The sequence below is a fragment of the Lepidochelys kempii genome, chromosome 3, assembly GCF_965140265.1.
Source record: "Lepidochelys kempii isolate rLepKem1 chromosome 3, rLepKem1.hap2, whole genome shotgun sequence".
Taxonomy (NCBI): Eukaryota; Metazoa; Chordata; order Testudines; family Cheloniidae; genus Lepidochelys; species Lepidochelys kempii.
Window position 1 is genome coordinate 99,092,573 of NC_133258.1, and position 18,368 is coordinate 99,110,940.

Below are 18,368 nucleotides of genomic sequence, written 5' to 3' on the forward strand. Positions count from 1 at the left end.
GCTGGCATTGTGCCGTCAGTCATATCTCTCCTGGAAGGTTGCCTTCCTGGTAGCAATTACGTTGGCCAGGAGGGTCTCAGAAATCAGGGCCCTTACTTTGAAACCCCCATATAAAGTGTTCTGTAAGGACATGGTTCAACTGCGCACCACCCAGCATTCCTCCCAAAGGTGGTCTCGCAGTTTCATAGTAATCAGGCTATTTTCCTGCCAGTTTTCTTCCCAAAATCGCACAAGAGTTTAGAGGAGCGGCATCTCCGCACGCTGGATATTAGACACTCCCTGGCCTTCTACATTGAGAGGACCAAGCTGTTCTGTAAATCCATACTGCTCTTTGTGGCAGTAGCAGACAGGATGAAAGGCCTACTGCTTTTGGCCCAGAGAATTTCATCCTGGATCACTTCCTGAATTTGTATGTGCCTTGAGCAGGCAGGTGGCCCACCTCCTGCCATCTTGACCGCTCATTCAAGAAGAGCTCGGGCTTCTTTAGCAGCATTTCTGGCCAAGGTCCCGATCCAAGACCTCTGCAGAGCAGCGACCTGGTCATCGTTAAATACCTTTTCCTCCCAGTACACCATCACCCAGCAGGCAAGAGATGATGCCAAGTTTGGTAGAGTAGTGTTGCAATCCACGTGTCCATGAACTCTGAGCCCCCTCAGGTATCCCTTGGGAGTCATGTAACGTGGAATGGACATGAGCAAGCACTCGAAGAAGAAAAAAGTTACACTAACCTTTCTGTAACTGTTGTTCTTAGAGATGTGTTGCTCAAGTCCATTCCACGACCCACCCTCCTGCCCCTTCGTCAGAGTTAGCTGGCGAAGAGGAACCGAGAGGGTGTGGGGCTGTCCAGGTCCTTATATCGGCGCCTGAGCATGGGGCACTAGAGGTCGCTAGCGCTGATCTGACAGATGTCACTGTGGCAGGGATCTCTGGTGGCGGTGCACGCACACCTAACGTGGAATGGACATGAGCAAGGCCGCTCAAAGAACAAGCGTTTTGGAAAGGCTAATAACCATTTTTTATTAGAAGCACTGGCGAGAAAATGGTTGTGGTGGCCAGGGGCTGGTCATATGTTTGTTTTCAACAGTTTCAGGTTTTTACACCAAAATCAATTGCAAACACCTGGAGTGCGGGGGTGGGGGAGGGTGTGTGTGCAGTATTTCTAAGGGCTACCTTTGAGTGAAATGGGCTAATGGTGACTTCTTTTGCACTCCAGAATTTCACCCAGTATAATGCCCTTGAATTTTGAATATGTAGTATTTTAAATGCTGTTTTCATGGAGAAACCCCACTTTACGGTTACAAACAAAGAGGGTGTTCAGCTATTAAAGGTTCACTGTCTGGTTAAATTATCCCCAGATTGTAGGATTGTGCTAATGTATTAGAACTAGAAAGTGAAATTGACAACAAACTGACTAGTTCCATTGGTGCCTACAGTAACTTCACTTCAATGGGAGTAGTATCAGGCCCTAATCTATTTTGATTGTCCAAGACACAACGATGCATACATTTTTTTTAAAGCAAAAACTGTGGAAAGAAATTTTAAAGTTCTTTTGTATTACTGTTATACTGGTAGGCTTTTCAAAAGCACTCAGTGCTGGGCAAACTCTACTCCCAGTGGGAGTTTTACCTGTGACAATACGGTAAATTTACACAGCATTTCAGAGCAAGTGGCAGTGAGCCTCCAAGCCCAGGTCGACAGACTTGAGCTAGGAGGACTGGTGCTAGTGCTCTAAAAATAGCTATATATCTACTGCTTTGAAGTTGTGGCTGGAGCTGAACTTTTGTCAGTTTGTAAAGTTTTGTTAGTAGCAGGGAAGGAAATTTTATTTTTCTTTAAATGTATGATTTCTTGCTGTATCAATATTTCTTTAATTACAGCAATGAATCTTCAACCACATAGAAAATAAACTGACAGCTCAGATTTCAGAACTTTATCCATTTGTTTTAATAGTGACAGAAAATGTCCTAGCCCTGGTCACACTGGCTCAAAATCTTCAGCTCATAATCGATCATCTGGGAAATCTGTGTCAGAGATGACAAAGCAGGAAGATACAGAAAATAAATCTCCTTGCAAAGAACTTCTATTATGTGATGCCAAAGACAAGAAACCTTCTAGGTATGTGTCTTTCAACTACCTTTGAAATATATATTGTTTGGAGACTACGTGTGAAATGCAGCTTGTTACATACATACAGTACAGTGATTTATTAGTGAAATTCCCAGGAAGGCGTGGGGAGACGCAAGGAAGCCATGTAGTTGTCTCTAAATTAAAGACTAGAATAAATAGTGTGTCATAATGTATACAGCCAGTGAATAATGCAGACCATAGGGAAAAATGAAGAGATACGTATATTCCTGAACAGGGAAATTATTGACTGTGCAGAGGTGAGGAATTTCACTGCGTTCTCCTTAAAAATAAATCATGTTTTTAAATGAAAAGTGCTTATTTAACTCACTAAGGTTTTGTATTAATTGTTTGGGCTGAAAGGAGCAAGGTGTGTTTAAGCTAGTTTTTAAAACAATCTAAATTTTGACTAGTGTTACAGAAAAGTTGCTATTGTCAGTATATGTGAAATTAAAATGTAAACATATCAGTGACTTCAGTGGGGCTTCATGTGGGTAAAGGAGCCTACTCAAGTTAAACTCATTGCAGATTTGAAGCCTTATTTTGGTGGCTATTATCCTACACTAGAATGAGCCAGCCTTGCTTAATTCTGTGCATCTTCACGTTATCTCAAACATTCAGAACACCCAAATTATAAGTGGTGATAGTAGCAAATTAGATGAGATACAGTTCTCTGCCTAGGAATGTTAGTCAAATAGAGTAGATATCTCAAAGTAATGTTTAGATTATTGAAGCTTACTGTTTAATTAAGAACCAATTCAATCCCCAGAAACTTGGACCTACTCAGTGATTTCTTTGATTAAAGAATCTGCAAATCTACTTTTTGATATAGATGTTTACAAATAAAAAAAATAACATAGCAGTAATTGAAAACTTCGAGTAGACGCAGCCATGTATTCTGTGTATTCCACTTAGGTGTGTGCACTCCCAGTGTAAATTTGTCTACCAGCTCTTGTAGAGGGGCAGCGCTCGCACCATATGGCTGTAGCCACTCCTCTGGCCTGTGGTCTTAACCTCACAACTAGTTTAGTTTTCTCTTATTGTAAATAGTTAGTAGTATCCTGAGTGTTAGATTAGCAGTAGTTATGATCATTTAGATTTTCTCGGTGATGCCCTCATGGGGATTTAAACACTGTTCTTCGTGTGGGGGAGCAATTCCCAACTGTGGTCCCAACACATGGTTGCTCACTTTGTCTCAGTGAGGCCCACGTTAAAGAGCATTGTGAGATTGCAGATGAGTCAATTTCTAGAACAAAGTGGCTTGGGACCTTTGCCTGAAGCAGCACCTGCATCGGTACTGAGGCCCTCATCAGGTTGGAGACTGTCGTGGGGTTCCACTTCACATTCTAGAGCAGGCACCTCTCTGAAGAAGCAGAGGAGCCATTCCCTGTCAACTATGCCGAGGAAAGGGTCGTTTTAAGACCAGTCGAGACCGCTCAAGGTCTTGGGGTGACTCTTCCACCTCCCCCAGGAAAACTGGACTGGCACAGAGTTAGTGCCACCACATGGGGATGGCCTGGATATGTCTATCCCTTCCTTGGTAGCAAGTATAGAGGTTAAAAGCCCTGTACCATTTACTCCGGTTTCAGCCCCTGGGCATCTCTTGAGTCCAGTACTGATGAGGGAGATGCCAGCACCAACTGTTTCCATGTCGGCAGGGTACCAGGCAGCTACAGACCTCCTCCACCTTGAGTCCTGACCTCTCCTTTGGTCCAGGACTTTGCCAGGGCTGCATCATCTGTAGTCCCGTTGACTGAACGAGCTGCTGAACATTCAGGTCTCTTGGCGCAATACCCCAGTGTTCTTTCTCCACAGGCTGTGGAAGTAGGGCCCGTACAAATCTCCTCAGCACCACTGCATTCAGCACCACAGATATTACCATGACAACTTTTACTATGGCTTTCAACAGAGGCAGCAGTATCATCCCTATCACACATTTGTCCAGCCTTTCCCTCCTCCGACGCAATGGGACTACCCCAGAAAGAGGGATAGGTCCCACAGGAGAAAGCAGTCGGGCTCTGGGTTCAGCCAGTTCTCTTCTGATCTTCCCCAAGCAGCCATTTTGACTGCTTGTTTCAAAGCACTGTTCCAGTTGTTGCTCCTCCCTCCTCATCTCCCTCCTTTGGGGCAGGCTGGCCCACTTTCTCACAATGCTTGGGACTTGATTGCCACCAACAGCTGGGTCCTAAGCACCATCATTTCAGGTTATGCCATCCAGTTCCTTTCCATCTCTCCTCCCCACCCTCCCTCCCTGTCCCTCTTCAGGGACCGTTTTCATGAGATATTGCTCCTGAAGCAGGTCTGCTGGCTTTGGGAGCAGTGGAGGAAGTTCCTCTAGAACACCGGCGTCTTGATTTGTGCTCCCAGTACTTTCTTGTACCCAAATCCAAGTCAGGGGTAAGACCCATCCTTGATCTTTGCGACCTCAACAAATATATCAGGTACATGAGATTCAAAATGGTCACTCTATGGACTGTTCTCCCTACGTTATCTCAGGACAATTGGTTTGTTGTTCTGGAACTTCAGGATGCCTACTTTTCATGTGGCAATTTTGCGGCACCTCAGAAAGTTCCTTTGATTCATCGTGGCAGAGCACAGGGCATCTATTCAGCCTCTTTTCTGCCCCCTGGGTTTTTACCAAATGCGTGGTTATTGTTAGGGTGTATGTCAGGAAGAAGGGAATTCACGTTTTCTCATATTTGGACAACTGGTTACTGATGGGTAGATCCAGAGAGGAAGTTCTTGCTCACATCAGCACCACGTTGCACTTGCTTGACTGTCTGGGTCTCCTCCTAAACACCAGGAAGTCAACTTGGCTCCCACTCAGAAAATCAGATTTATTGGGGCCCTGTTAGATTCCATGACATTGAAAGTGTTTCTGTCAACTGACCGTTTTCAGACAGTTCGCTGCCTTTGCCTCAGTTTTCTGTCTCAGCCTTCCGCAACAGTTCGGATGTGTCTGAGACTCTTCGGACACATTTCCGCTTGCACCCAGGTGGTCCAATATGCGAAGTTGCGCTTTTGCCCCCTTCAGATGCGTCTCAGGACCATTTACCATCCTGCTCTTTATGAATTGGAGCTTAAATTCATAACTTTGCTAGACACTGAAAATCATGGACTGAATAGAGACACTGGATTTATGGCTTAGTACAACAATCTGTAACCCCCTCCCAGTTGCTTTCCTCCTTATGACTTGGAAAAGTGTTAAACTGCCGCTCGCCTTGAATGGTCCCTTGAAATACGTTTTAACTACGTATACTAAACAATCTGTTCAGATCTTGTATTTAGCCGTGACACTTTGAGTTAGGCTATGTCTACGCTACGGACCTCACTATGGCACAGCTGTACTGCTGCAGCTGCACCACTGTAAGGTCTCCCGTGGAGCCACTCTATGGCAGTGGGAGACAACTCTTCTGCCGGCATAATTAAACCACCCCAGATGAGCCGTAGTATCTGTCGGTGGGAGAGCATTTCTGTCATAGCTGTCGACACTGGCACTTCTGTTGGTGAATCTTATGTCGGTCAGGGGTGTATTTTTCCATATCCCAACCAGCAAAAGTTTTAGCAACAAAAGGGCTAGTGTAGACAAAGCCTTAGTTTCCCAGACCTGAAGAAGAGGTCTGTGTAAGCTCGAGAATGTGGCTCTCTCACCAACAGAAGCTGGTCTAATAAAAGGCATTACCTCACCCACTTCTGTATCTATAATATGTTGGCACTAACACAGCTACAACACTGCATATTTAGGGTACCTCAGATAACTCTTCTGGTTCAAGAATTGACACTTTTCCAGTCTGTGAAATCAGAAAACAAAATTACTTTATGGTGAGAGTATTGTGAAAGGAAATGAAATTGTAATGGAAATAATCAGTCAACTTTGTTGCAGGTACTAGGCATATAATCTTTAAACTTCCATGCAACGTTTGGATTACTGGAGTCAATAAAAGGTTAATCCATTTCCTGAAAATAGATACTGTAGATTTTCCATAGAAAATAATAGGAAAAATGAAGTGATACTTTTATCAGTAATAGTCAAGATTTTTTATAATCCCAAATATGATTCTTCACGATCAACACTGCTGCCTAAAAGAGTACCTCTGTGAAATTTCTGTTTAAACTGAAATTGCGTTTGTGAAATACAGGACAAAGCAAAGAAAAATTACCATAGGGCCTCTTATTTTGATCAACAGTATGCCAACAGAAAATGGAAGAGAATTATATATATGGACAGCACATTCAAATTCTGTTACTGACTCTATTTTTTAATAAGTGAAAAATATATCATAACTCAAACACCTTGAAACATACAGAGTACAAAAATTAAGATAAAAGATAAGAAAAGAAAAAAATTGATCCCAGCTATTTTTAGCTAGTATAATAAAAGGTAAATTAAGTATCTGGTTATAATTCCAGGTCTTTAAAGATTTTCCTTATAAAATGTAGGCAGCAAGTACAATATTGATAATACATAAAGGTGTTGTTAATTTTATAAGAAGCAATTATGGCCTAATGCAAGTCTTTCAGAAATCAGTGGCGAGACTTTGACTTCAGTGGGAGTTGGATCAAGCCCTTAATGAGCATGATACAGTAACACTAATTAATTGCAAACAAACAAAAGTTCACTCTTAACCTATTAGAAGGATACAATCATGTACAGAGGTAAAAGATAATTGCCTCAAACAGAATAGTCCCTGCCAAGATCTTCAAAAGTAGGAGTCTTAGATTTAGCCTTCTCAATTCATACATAGGTTCCTAAATCAGTGGCCTGATTTTCAAATGTGGTGAGTCCCCACTGAATGCCACAGGATTATTTTCCAGTTTAACAGAGGAAAGAGGGCCATTGTGCCCTAACTCTGAGTATACAACAGACTTTTATCAAGATACCTGTTAAAGGACTGTGTAAAGCTCAAAACAGTTTAGCACAAAGCTGAGGAGGTTTCCAAGCTCTCTGGCATCCTATTGTGTTGTTGTTGTTATATTATTTATTAAATGTTATCACAACTCTTAGTAGGAATAGATAAGGGTATAAAAATTACACTAGTAACTACTTATTTAAAATGTTAAATAGCAAACTAGACCCCAAATTCTCTCTTTTACATGTTTGGTAGGATGACTAACAGTCACTGTTTACGATCTAGCTACAGCTGATTGGACAGAATCTGTCCATGGAACATATAATTAGGGCTGTCAATCACAGTTAACTCAAGCAATTAACTCAAATCAAATTAACTCTATTAAAAAAATTAATTGTGATTCATTGCAATTTTAATCACACTGTAAACCAGTAATAGAATATCAATTTAAATTTATTATAAATATTTTTGGATGTTTTTCTACATTTTTAAATATATTGATTTCAATTACAACACAGAATACAAAGCGTATAGTGCTCACTTTATATTATTTTTATTACAAATATATGCACTGTAAAAAAGATAAACACAAGAAATAGTATTTTGCAATTCACCTCAGACAAGTACTGTAGTGCAATCGCTTTATCATGAAAGTGCAACTTACAAATGGAGATTTTTTTGTTTTTGTTACGTAACTGCACTCAAAACAATGTAAAACTTTAGCGCCTATAAGTCCACTCAGTCCTACTTCTTTTTCAGCTAATAGCTAAGACAAACAAGTTTGCTTACATTTACGGGAGATAATTCTGCCCACTTCTTATTTACAATGTCACTTGAAAGTGAGAACAGGCTTTCACATGGCACTGTTGTATTTGGAGTTGCAAGGTATTTACGTGCCAGATATACTCAACATTTGTATGCCCCTTCATGCTTCAACCACCATTCCCGAGGACATGCTTCCACGCTGATGACTGGTTCTGCTTGATAAAGATCCAAAGCAATGCAGACTGACACATGTTCATTTTCATCATCTGAATCAGATGCCACCAACAGAAAGTTGATTTTCTCTTTTGGTGGTTCAGGTTCTCTAGTTTCTGAATCAGAGTGCTGCTCTTTTAAGACTTCTGACAGCATGTTTCACGCCTCCTTGCTCTAAGATTTGGGAAGGCACTTCAGATTCTTCAACCTTGGGTCGAGTGCTGTAGCTATCTTTAGAAATCTCATATTGGTATCTTCTTTGCATTTTGTCAAAACAGCAATGAAACTGTTCTTAAATCGAACATGTGCTGGGTCATCACCCAAGATTGCCATAACATGCAATATATGGCAGAATGCGGGTAAAACCACGGAGCAGGAGACACAACATTTTCCCCAAGGAGTTCAGTCACAAATTTCATTAACACATTTTTTTTTTTCAACAAGCATCATCATATCTTGCAACGCCAGCTACAAATGTGCCATGCGAACACCCATTCTCACTTTCAGGTGACATTGTAAATAAGAAACGGACAGAATTCTCTCTCGTAAATGTAAACGAACTTATTTGTCTTAGCGATTGGCTGAACAAGAAGTAGGACTGAGTGGTCTTATAGGCTCTAAAATTTTACATTGTTTTGTTTTTGAATGCAGTTATGTAACAAAAACAAAAAAAATCTCCATTTATAAGTTGCACTTTCACAATAAAGAGATTGCACTACAGTACTTGTCTGAGGTGAACTGAAATATACTATTTATTTTGTTTAGAAATATTGCACTGTAAAAAAGATAATCAAAAATAAGAATATAAAGTGATCACTGTACACTTTGTATTCTGTGTTGTAATTGAAATCAATATATTTGAAAATGTGGAAAACATCGAAAAATATTTAAATGGTATTTGGTTATTGTTTAACAATGCAATTAAAACTGATTAATCGTGATTTTTTTAAATCTCTTGATTGTTATTAATTTTTTAATTGTTTGACAGCCCTACATATAATTTTTTAAAATATAGGATGGGAAGGGAGGCAGGAATGCCATGTTATTTTGGATTCCTTAATCTCTCTCCATTTTTCTTTCACATGAAGAAAGAATATTTACACAATATTATTAAATGACTAGATAGGGATATTAAAATTGCCATACTTGAACAGAAAAATTTGGCCATCTAATTCAATATTCCCACTTTCAAGAGTAGTTTAAACTTGAGGCTTCAGGCAAAATTGAAGCTCCCTTCTCCTGCCACAATATAATTATGGCCAGAAATTAACCAAAAGTCTGTAGAATGTCCTTCTTCACACAGATTCTCTGGACATTTTAGGAGAATCTTTGTAAAAAAATTAATCGGTGCTTGTAGAATTAAATTCAGTCAGAGCCTATGAAAACATGAATAAATTGTCTAACACATTTATTTTATAGTTAGTTTATTTTAAATAAATAAAGTTGACTGTAATTTCACCCAGATCAGTCTATTTTTTCTCCAACATTCTTCCCATAAGATTTTTCATACCTTTTTCCAGATCTTGCACCTTAGATCACCTAGTGCCCTCAGATTTTCCCAAACTGTTTCCATTAGAGATTTTCAGACTTTCTCTCTTTCCCTTTTTCCTTGACATCCATATTTTTAAAAAAATGTTAGAACATTCAGTTATTTTCATCTTTTAACATCTGCAATTTTTTTTCCCTTGGAACAACCTGGAATGATCAAGAGATTAAAACTGAAGATAGATAAATGTGTTGGCAGGATTGGATCCAAAAGCATATTTTAGGAAATTGAGCAATTATAATTTTAAGGTAGATTTATAGCACTTCCACAGCTGCAAAGGAAACCTAACATAAGTAGTCAGCTATGGAAGTATTTACAATTAAGAAACATGAACACTCAAATTTGAGAATTAAATAGAGCCAATTTACAAAATAAGTCTGATATTCTTTAACTGTAATGCATTTAACCAAACTGGATAAAGCCCACTATATGGATATTTCTACTAAAATGGCTTTCCGAGAAATAGTTAAAAGTTGGTATGTACTTTGTCACTATGAGGTTCCAGTGTTAACAACCATGTAGATAAATGGGGAAGTCATGTGTTTCTCAGAACTTTCATTTTGTGTGTACAGTCCATGTACTGCCTCAGTTTATATTCATAAGGCATTCTCTGCACATAGTGTTAGAAACCAAATTTTTATATAAATAAAAGCTTGAAACTACAGCAACTCTTTACATTTGTGCCAAAGCATGGAATTCCTGCTGTACATATTTGCATTGCGCTTCGCTATAATGCCTCTAGTTATTTTGTGCACTAATGTAGCATAAGGCATAGATTCTCTAGTCCCCTAAATTCACTTGTACCTTTTTTTTTCAGTGTATCAAGTGCAACACTGCTGATGTCAGTGAAGTTGTGCCCATCTGCTTGTAGTCTAATTTAAGCCCAAAATATTTATATGTATTTTAAAAATAGCTTCTGAGGCCAGGTCTACACTACAAAGTTTTGTCAGCATAGTTATGTCAGTCAGGGATTGGGGGGCGGGGGGTAGGAGAAACCACACCTCCTAGCCAGTATAGCTCTGCTGGCAAAACCCCCAATCTGTACACAGCTATGCCAATACTAGGGTGCTTCTGTCAGCATAGCTAGCGCCATTCAAGGAGGTTGAATTGTTATGCCAACAGAAAAACTCCTTTTATTAGCATAAGTTGCATTTACACAAGGGGGTTCTGCCAATATAGCTAAACCAATGAAGGTATACCAGGAAAGCATTTATTGTGTAGACAAGGCCTATGATAAGACAGAGGATTCCATCTGTTTGTCATTGAGCAACTTTCCTTTGCATTGGAGGTGGTGCAACACCTACCTAATAATTGCATTGCCTGCCAATTCTCTGTACCTATATTAATTTGAATGTTTTGCATTGTGGAATCTTAGGTCAGATTTAAAGCTTTGAACACAACAAACTTACATATGTGAGTTTTAGCTACATCCTTTTTGAGTCTCCATTTCAGAGTTTGGACAATAGGAACTATTACACATTTCCATCAATGGGAGTATAGACCCTTTAAAACCTTTTGGTGCACTTTATGGTTATAGTACAGTGTTCTTTGTGTAAGTAACAGAGACTGTCATATAGTTAATAAGGGCATTTGTCATATTTAAAAGATTTAATGTAAGTTAATAAAACCTGAACACCTTGTTTTCCCCAGAGGAGGACAGCAAGCTAAGGACTCTGCTAAGAAGGAAGAGTGTGAAGAAGAGGAGACAGAAAATGAGCTGTCAACTTTAAATGAAACTAGAGGTAACATAGAAGTATTTTTATCTCTGGCACTAAGATCTTCAATATAAAAGCTAAATTATTTGTGTGCTACTACTTTGTGATTCAGTTTATAGGTCAAATTCACTGTTGACATAAGGAGGCACAATTCCATTGACTTCAGTGAGTTGTGCCCTTTTATGCCAGCAGCATATTTGACACCTGTGTTTTTTGTCATCTTGTGGTCAGGGAAGACTGTGCCTAGCACTTTATCACAGCTGTCAAAATGAGCTCTGAATTGAATATGGGCATACAAAGTCTCATTTTAAGATTATTTTTCTCCACTGAGTTTGCAAATAGCCGATTACCCATGCTGAGTTGTATAAGTGTAAAATATATCCACCAAAAAAATATACTCCACCAAAAAAACTACACTGAAAGAATATTAAGGATGCAAAGTGAAGCACTTCAGAATCAGGGTTCACCAAAGTTAAGGTTCCCCACACAGTCTCAAAGGGACCTAAGAGAAGGAAATGGGCACCTAATTCTCATTGGCTTTCAATTGAAGTTGGGCCCCAAATCCAGTTATGCCCCTTTGAAAATTCCAGTCATAGTCCTTACTTGCATGATTACTTAACATTATTTCATATCTCATCCAATTGGTAGGTTGGACAGTGCACCAGGAATGAGGCAGCTGTTCATTTTTTATTTCTGTTCTCATTGTTCAGAGTGTGTACATGAAATAAGGCAGTGTTTTTTGGACACCGCCTCAGTTACTATACATCCCCCTCCATCGATTCTGACCTTGCACCAGCTTTACACTGGTACAATTCCATTTACTTCAGTAAAGTTACTGCTGATTTACACTGGTAGAAGTCAGAAAAGAAGTCATCCTATCCATTGAGGGCCTAAATGTTAAATTACTTCAATAGATTTACTCTGGATTATACAGTAGCAATCGTACAAAACGGATTACAGGCCAAAAGAAGATAGGTATTGACTCCATGGGGGCTTTGGGGCTGGAGCACCCATGGGGGAAAATGGTGGGTGCTAAGCACCCACTGACAGCCCCATATCAGCTCCCCCCAGCGCCTCCTGCCTGCCGGTGAGCCCCGCAGATCAGCGCCACCCCCTTCATCCCTGTGCCTCCCACCCACCGGGATCAGCTGTTTTGTGGTGGGCAGGAGGTTCTAGAGGGGAGGGGAGAGAAGCAAGGAGGCGGAACTGGGCAGGAAGAGGTGGGACAGAGGTGGGGCCTTGGCAGAAGGGGTGGATTGGGGGTGGGGCCTGGGCAGAGCCACGAATCAAGCACCCCCTGGCACTTTGGAAAGTCAGCACCTTGGAAGACACAAATCTGCAGGACTACAGTCTCATTCACTCCACACCACAACTTTAGTCACTGTTTGCTGTCTAAACTGCTCGTTCTCAAATATCATGTGGAAAGAGGCAGTTAGTGTGAATTAGCAAGGGGCAGCCTTAGCTTGTCAAATGAAAGGGTGTCTTTTCCATCAGCTTAAAGAAATAAAGACAATGTCTGCTCCATCATAAAAAACTGAGATGCTCTTAAAAAAAAAATACTGATTTCTGAAATATTTTCATAGTGTTGCGCTCTTAGAGGTGCAGTAAAGAACTCGCAGCTTAGGGGTGGGGGAGCCAAGTTGACATTAAGCCACTTTTGCACTTCAGGGCCCATGCATTAATGTAGACAGCCCTACGGATGTATCTAAATTATAGCAGCCCCACAGGGTTCCCCTCTGGGCTGCTGTATTGCCCAGAATCTCCACAGTGTTGATGCTGAAACCCTTCTCCTGACATGCATGCCCCTTTTGTATCCAGTGGCATGCCTCCTGCCCCAGAGCTTGCAATTGGAGTCCTTGGACAGGCAGCCTTATGGCAGTCTGCCATAATACCTGTGTGGAGGAATCCTCCCGTGGCCAGAGCTAGGGATTTTAGAGTGGTGTGAAGGCTCTGGAGCAGCAATGAGGATCTTGCCAATAATGTATTTGCATTTGCAGCACCATGCTAATTAATGCTTAAATCCCAAATCAAGATCTTAAATAAAGGTGGTTTGGTAATTAATTATTGCTAGACTAATTGGCAGAGCACAAGACAGAACCCATATTACTGATCTTTTTCTGAGTCCTTGGTTAATTTCAACAAAGTGAAACAAAGGGGCTTGACAGGGTCTGAATTTATTTTCTAACTAACTAAGACTCTTCAAAAAAATGTCATTAAATGTGTTAGTGGCCAAGGACTGAATTTTAAACCACGGAAATTACATCACTGCTTCATGATAACTACTTTTCACCTATGCTTATTTCTTGCTATTACTGTTTGTTGGACTGAAACTCATTTACTTACATGTTCATATTTTCAAAAGTGTAGCTCCTTTGTTGTTGGGGTTTTGTTCTGGCCTGAGCCCAGAAGTCTGCACAGCAATGAAACAGCTCTGCAGCCTGAGACCCTGCAAGTGCAAGTCAGCTGGCACAGACCAGACCTGGGGTTTTGTTTGCTGGATAGACATAGCCTGAGGATCCCACTGCTAGAGCTGTGTGGAGGGTGTAAGTTCTGTTTTGCAAAAGGATTTTGAGATTTCACAATTTGGCTTCATTCTGAAGTGGTGCGAACACAAAAATTTTAAAAGTAGCTGTGAAGGAAAATTGTGGGGGGGGAGTAATTTAAGGTCATGCTATATGTTTTGTTTTAATTTTGACTTTTTTATTATATATATAATATAAATTAATCATTCAAAGTGGAAAGTCCATTTAAAAAATTGAAACATTTTGTTCCGGAAATGTTGAAATGGGACATTTTTACATTGAACTTTTTTTTCTGTTTTTTTTTTTCCCTAAAGAAAATGCCAACAAAATCTACCTGAGTTCGCAAAGTACTTCATTTTTGACAGAACTGCATGTTCCAGTGGAATATGGTTCTGTGGAAGTTTCTATGACCAGCTCTACTTACCACTTTGGATAATTTTCTATAGAGGATTCTGCAGAATTAGATTTGTAAAGTGAAGACACGATTACTTAACCTCTATATTTAATTACTTAATCTATTCTTCACCTTCTTCTTTTATTTGTATGATGATGTGGCATTATTTACTAAAAAATGCCCAGATAGGGAGTAGGTATCTGTGTGTTATAACGATACTTCTCGATGGAGTAACAGGGGTATGTGAGTTTGTGCTGACCTAGAAACTGAAATCTCAACCTATAATAAAACTAGAGCCCCAATCTCCAGAATCTGATATTTCTTTTTATTAACAAAATTATGTTTCAAACCCTCATGGTTGTAGAGCGAACCAGAGTGTAAACTGACCGAATGCCATCTGCCTGCTTCTGCAGAAATCCTGAAACAGTAGCTCTGAGAGGTGTGACCTACACCGTTCTTCTCAACCAGAGCCCGGTGGACTCTGCAGTTCTCTGGCTGTGTAATCTGGCATTTTCCCAAGCTGCTGTGGAATTCACCATTTTGCTGCAGCCAGGCACCCAGCGTGTTGTTTACTTTCTCTACTCTGCCATGATGACACCTGCCTACAGCAGCCTGTATTCTCCAGTTTTCCCCACAAGAGGCAGTTAATTTGATTGCAGCACATGCTCCCTGCACTGTTCCATGGAGCTAGTCAGCAGGGGGCTGAGAAACAAGAACTGGAATCCAAGGAATGGAGGGGACAGAAGTGTAGGCTAGCTAGCTAGGTGACCCAGAGAACAATGCAACAGCTGAGACCAGATGAGTTTGTCCTCTACACATTCTGTACGTTCACCACTTGTTCTAGATTTTTCATCTCTCTCATCCTACTTTTGATGATTCTTAGTCACTCAGTTGGAGGACTGGTTACCAAATCACCTGGCAAGAGTTTGTGACTGAATCTTCCTTTTCCCCAAATTTCTCAGCTTTGAACAATTCCCTTACAAGGCAAGTTTGTCATAATATTTCTTACCAACTTAAAATAGAAAGCTAGTAAAAACACTGCATAAAAGCAGAATGTGTATACTGTGGATACTGGGCTCAAAATAGATGTCTTATTGACCACTAGATTACAGACAGCTAGAGATACTGGGCGTAATTCAGAGGTGAGTCTGCCTAAGGAACACTAGAGAGAATGTAAATTGGAGTCTACACCCTCAAAGTGCATGTTACAGCACTTTAGACTCCCTTAGGTTTAGGGCTTCTCTTCATGGTAAATGGAACCAAAATAACTACATTGGTTGCAATTCACACCTTCAGTTAGGTTGGTTCCAACACTGTGTAGACAAATTCTACCTTACCTGGATTTACACTGACTAGTATGTAATTTACACTTACTGTCACTTATAAGTGTGGCCCACAGAGTCTGAGTGCAAGGGGAATCCAAGCTAGTTTATTTTATATGCCAAGGGATTCAGGGAAAAGTCTGTAGCAATCAGGTCATCTTCAGCCTCCGTGGTGTGTGAGGTACATCTTAAATTCAAACACTGACAAGGGAATTTGAATATAAGAGAAATAAAACAGCAGCAAATCTATGGGCCACTCCCAGTAAAACTCAACCTCTAACAAAACAAACTTTTCATTTGTGTTGTTTTTCTCTGCCTGCATTAAACTATAAACTTCGCAAGGAAAGGATCTAGTTTTCTAAGGATTTGTAAAGAGCTATAATACATGTGTACACACACACACAAACACACAAAACTACATTAAAAACCTTAAGGTTGCAATGTCAGCCATTGTCCCAGCGTCTGGGTTAGGAGAGGCAATGCACTGTGGCAGTCACACTGCTGTGGTACATCAAGGGAAATGAAGTCCAGCAGGGGAGCCCAGCCCAGAGAGAATAGGAACAGGAAGCACCTGAACCACAACTCCCATGAGGCACAGTGTCAGCATTTTAAAATCAATCATTAGTTTTCACTTTTTCTCTTTTTCAACACACAAGAAAAAATTCATGGAAAACAGGCATTTTTCATGAAAAAATTAATTGTGTTGAACATTTTCTATCCACTGTTCCTGACAGAAATTTGGGTTTTCAATCAGCTCTACTGCTCAGTATAGAGGAAATGTTTGGAGATTTTGGCAGCAAGCATCTATGAGCTTTACTGAGCTTGTGCAAATGGCAATTTTCAGAGTCTTACCACTCTGTAAAATGGGGGTGTGTTTTCATGGAGACCACAAAAGGCACCTAACTTTAGCACTCTCCCCCTACCAAATCTCAGGTTCCAGCTCCAAAGCCTGGGGGCACTACAGTGCTGGGAAGAATGATTGGGGGGAGGGGATTAGCATTAGCAAAACTACCTTTTTCCCCTGTCCTCTGTTTTAGGAACAGCTGAACTGTTTCTGCTGAACCTTTCTGAAACAGCAGACTTTCAGCATGGAAAAAATTCAGCTGGAACAGTTAAAGTTATAAGCTACTGAAAACAGGCTTTTAATGGGAAGTTTTAGGCAACCTTAATTATCAATGTTGATCTCGCTCTCTTGTTCAGTACAGGTGGTGGTACTGGGAACTCAGCTTTGGAATACTGGAACGAGTCTTAGTTTTGGAGCATGAGTCGATAGAGAATAGTGTAACAACAATGTGAATAACAGAAATATCAGTCAGGAAAGGTGAAAATAGGCTGGAGAGACGATGAAAGATTGCACAGTGTAAGGGAGAATAGTATGCAGAGTGGTAAAGACAAGTGATTACAAAACAGTGTTTAGAGAGGAGGACTGGCGGTATAGTTCACTGTGTGCTACCTTCATTCAAAAAATAATTCTAAATTAGTTTTCCTCAGCAATTGGGAAGTGTTTGGTACCTGAGTTTTTAGCAAGTTTGTTCCCTCTAAAAAAAGAAAAGGAGTACTTGTGGCACCTTAGAGACTAACCAATTTATTTGAGCATGAGCTTTCGTGAACTACAGCTCACTTCATCGGATGCATACCGTGGAAACTGCAGCAGACTTTATATACACACAGAGAATATGAAACAATACCTCTTCCCACCCCACTGTCCTGCTGGTAATAGCTTATCTAAAGTGATCATCAAGTTGGGCCATTTCCAGCACAAATCCAGGTTTTCTCACCCTCCACCCCCCACACAAATTCACTCTCCTGCTGGTGATAGCCCATCCAAAGTGACAACTCTCTACACAATGTGCATGATGATCAAGTTGGGCCATTTCCTGCACAAATCCAGGTTCTCTCACCCCCCTCCCAAAAACCACACACACAAACTCACTATCCTGCTGGTAATAGCTCATCCAAAGTGACCACTCTCCCTACAATGTGCATGATAATCAAGGTGGGCCATTTCCAGCACAAATCCAGGTTTTCTCACCCCCCCACCCCCATACACACACAAACTCACTCTCCTGCTGGTAATAGCTCATCCAAACTGACCACTCTCCAAGTTTAAATCCAAGTTAAACCAGAACATCTGGGGGGGGGCGGGTAGGAAAAAACAAGGGGAAATAGGCTACCTTGCATAATGACTTAGCCACTCCCAGTCTCTATTTAAGCCTAAATTAATAGTATCCAATTTGCAAATGAATTCCAATTCAGCAGTTTCTCGCTGGAGTCTGGATTTGAAGTTTTTTTGTTTTAAGATAGCGACCTTCATGTCTGTGATTGCGTGACCAGAAAGATTGAAGTGTTCTCCGACTGGTTTATGAATGTTATAATTCTTGACGTCTGATTTGTGTCCATTTATTCTTTTATGTAGAGACTGTCCAGTTTGACCAATGTAAATGGCAGAGGGGCATTGCTGGCACATGATGGCATATATCACATTGGTGGATGTGCAGGTGAACGAGCCTCTGATAGTGTGGCTGATGTTATTAGGCCCTGTGATGGTGTCCCCTGAATAGATATGTGGGCACAGTTGGCAACGGGCTTTGTTGCAAGGATAAGTTCCTGGGTTAGTGGTTCTGTTGTGTGGTATGTGGTTGTTGGTGAGTATTTGCTTCAGGTTGCGGGGCTGTCTGTAGGCAAGGACTGGCCTGTCTCCCAAGATTTGTGAGAGTGTTGGGTCATCCTTTAGGATAGGTTGTAGATCCTTAATAATGCGTTGGAGGGGTTTTAGTTGGGGGCTGAAGGTGACGGCTAGTGGCGTTCTGTTATTTTCTTTGTTAGGCCTGTCCTGTAGTAGGTAACTTCTGGGAACTCTTCTGGCTCTATCAATCTGTTTCTTTACTTCCGCAGGTGGGTATTGTAGTTGTAAGAA

The 18,368-nt window shown here is 40.7% G+C and overlaps 1 protein-coding gene across 11 annotated transcripts in view; it reads left to right on the top strand.

The window, feature by feature from the left end:
- Positions 1-18,368, top strand: part of L3MBTL3 (L3MBTL histone methyl-lysine binding protein 3) — a 151,987-nt gene that overhangs the window by 123,285 nt on the left and 10,334 nt on the right. For all 11 annotated transcript variants that reach the window (XM_073337277.1, XM_073337281.1, XM_073337276.1 and 8 more), the window contains 2 exons: positions 1,951-2,115; positions 11,149-11,240. In XM_073337277.1, coding sequence (XP_073193378.1) covers positions 1,951-2,115; positions 11,149-11,240 — 257 coding nt within the window. The remainder of the gene's footprint in view (positions 1-1,950; positions 2,116-11,148; positions 11,241-18,368) is intronic.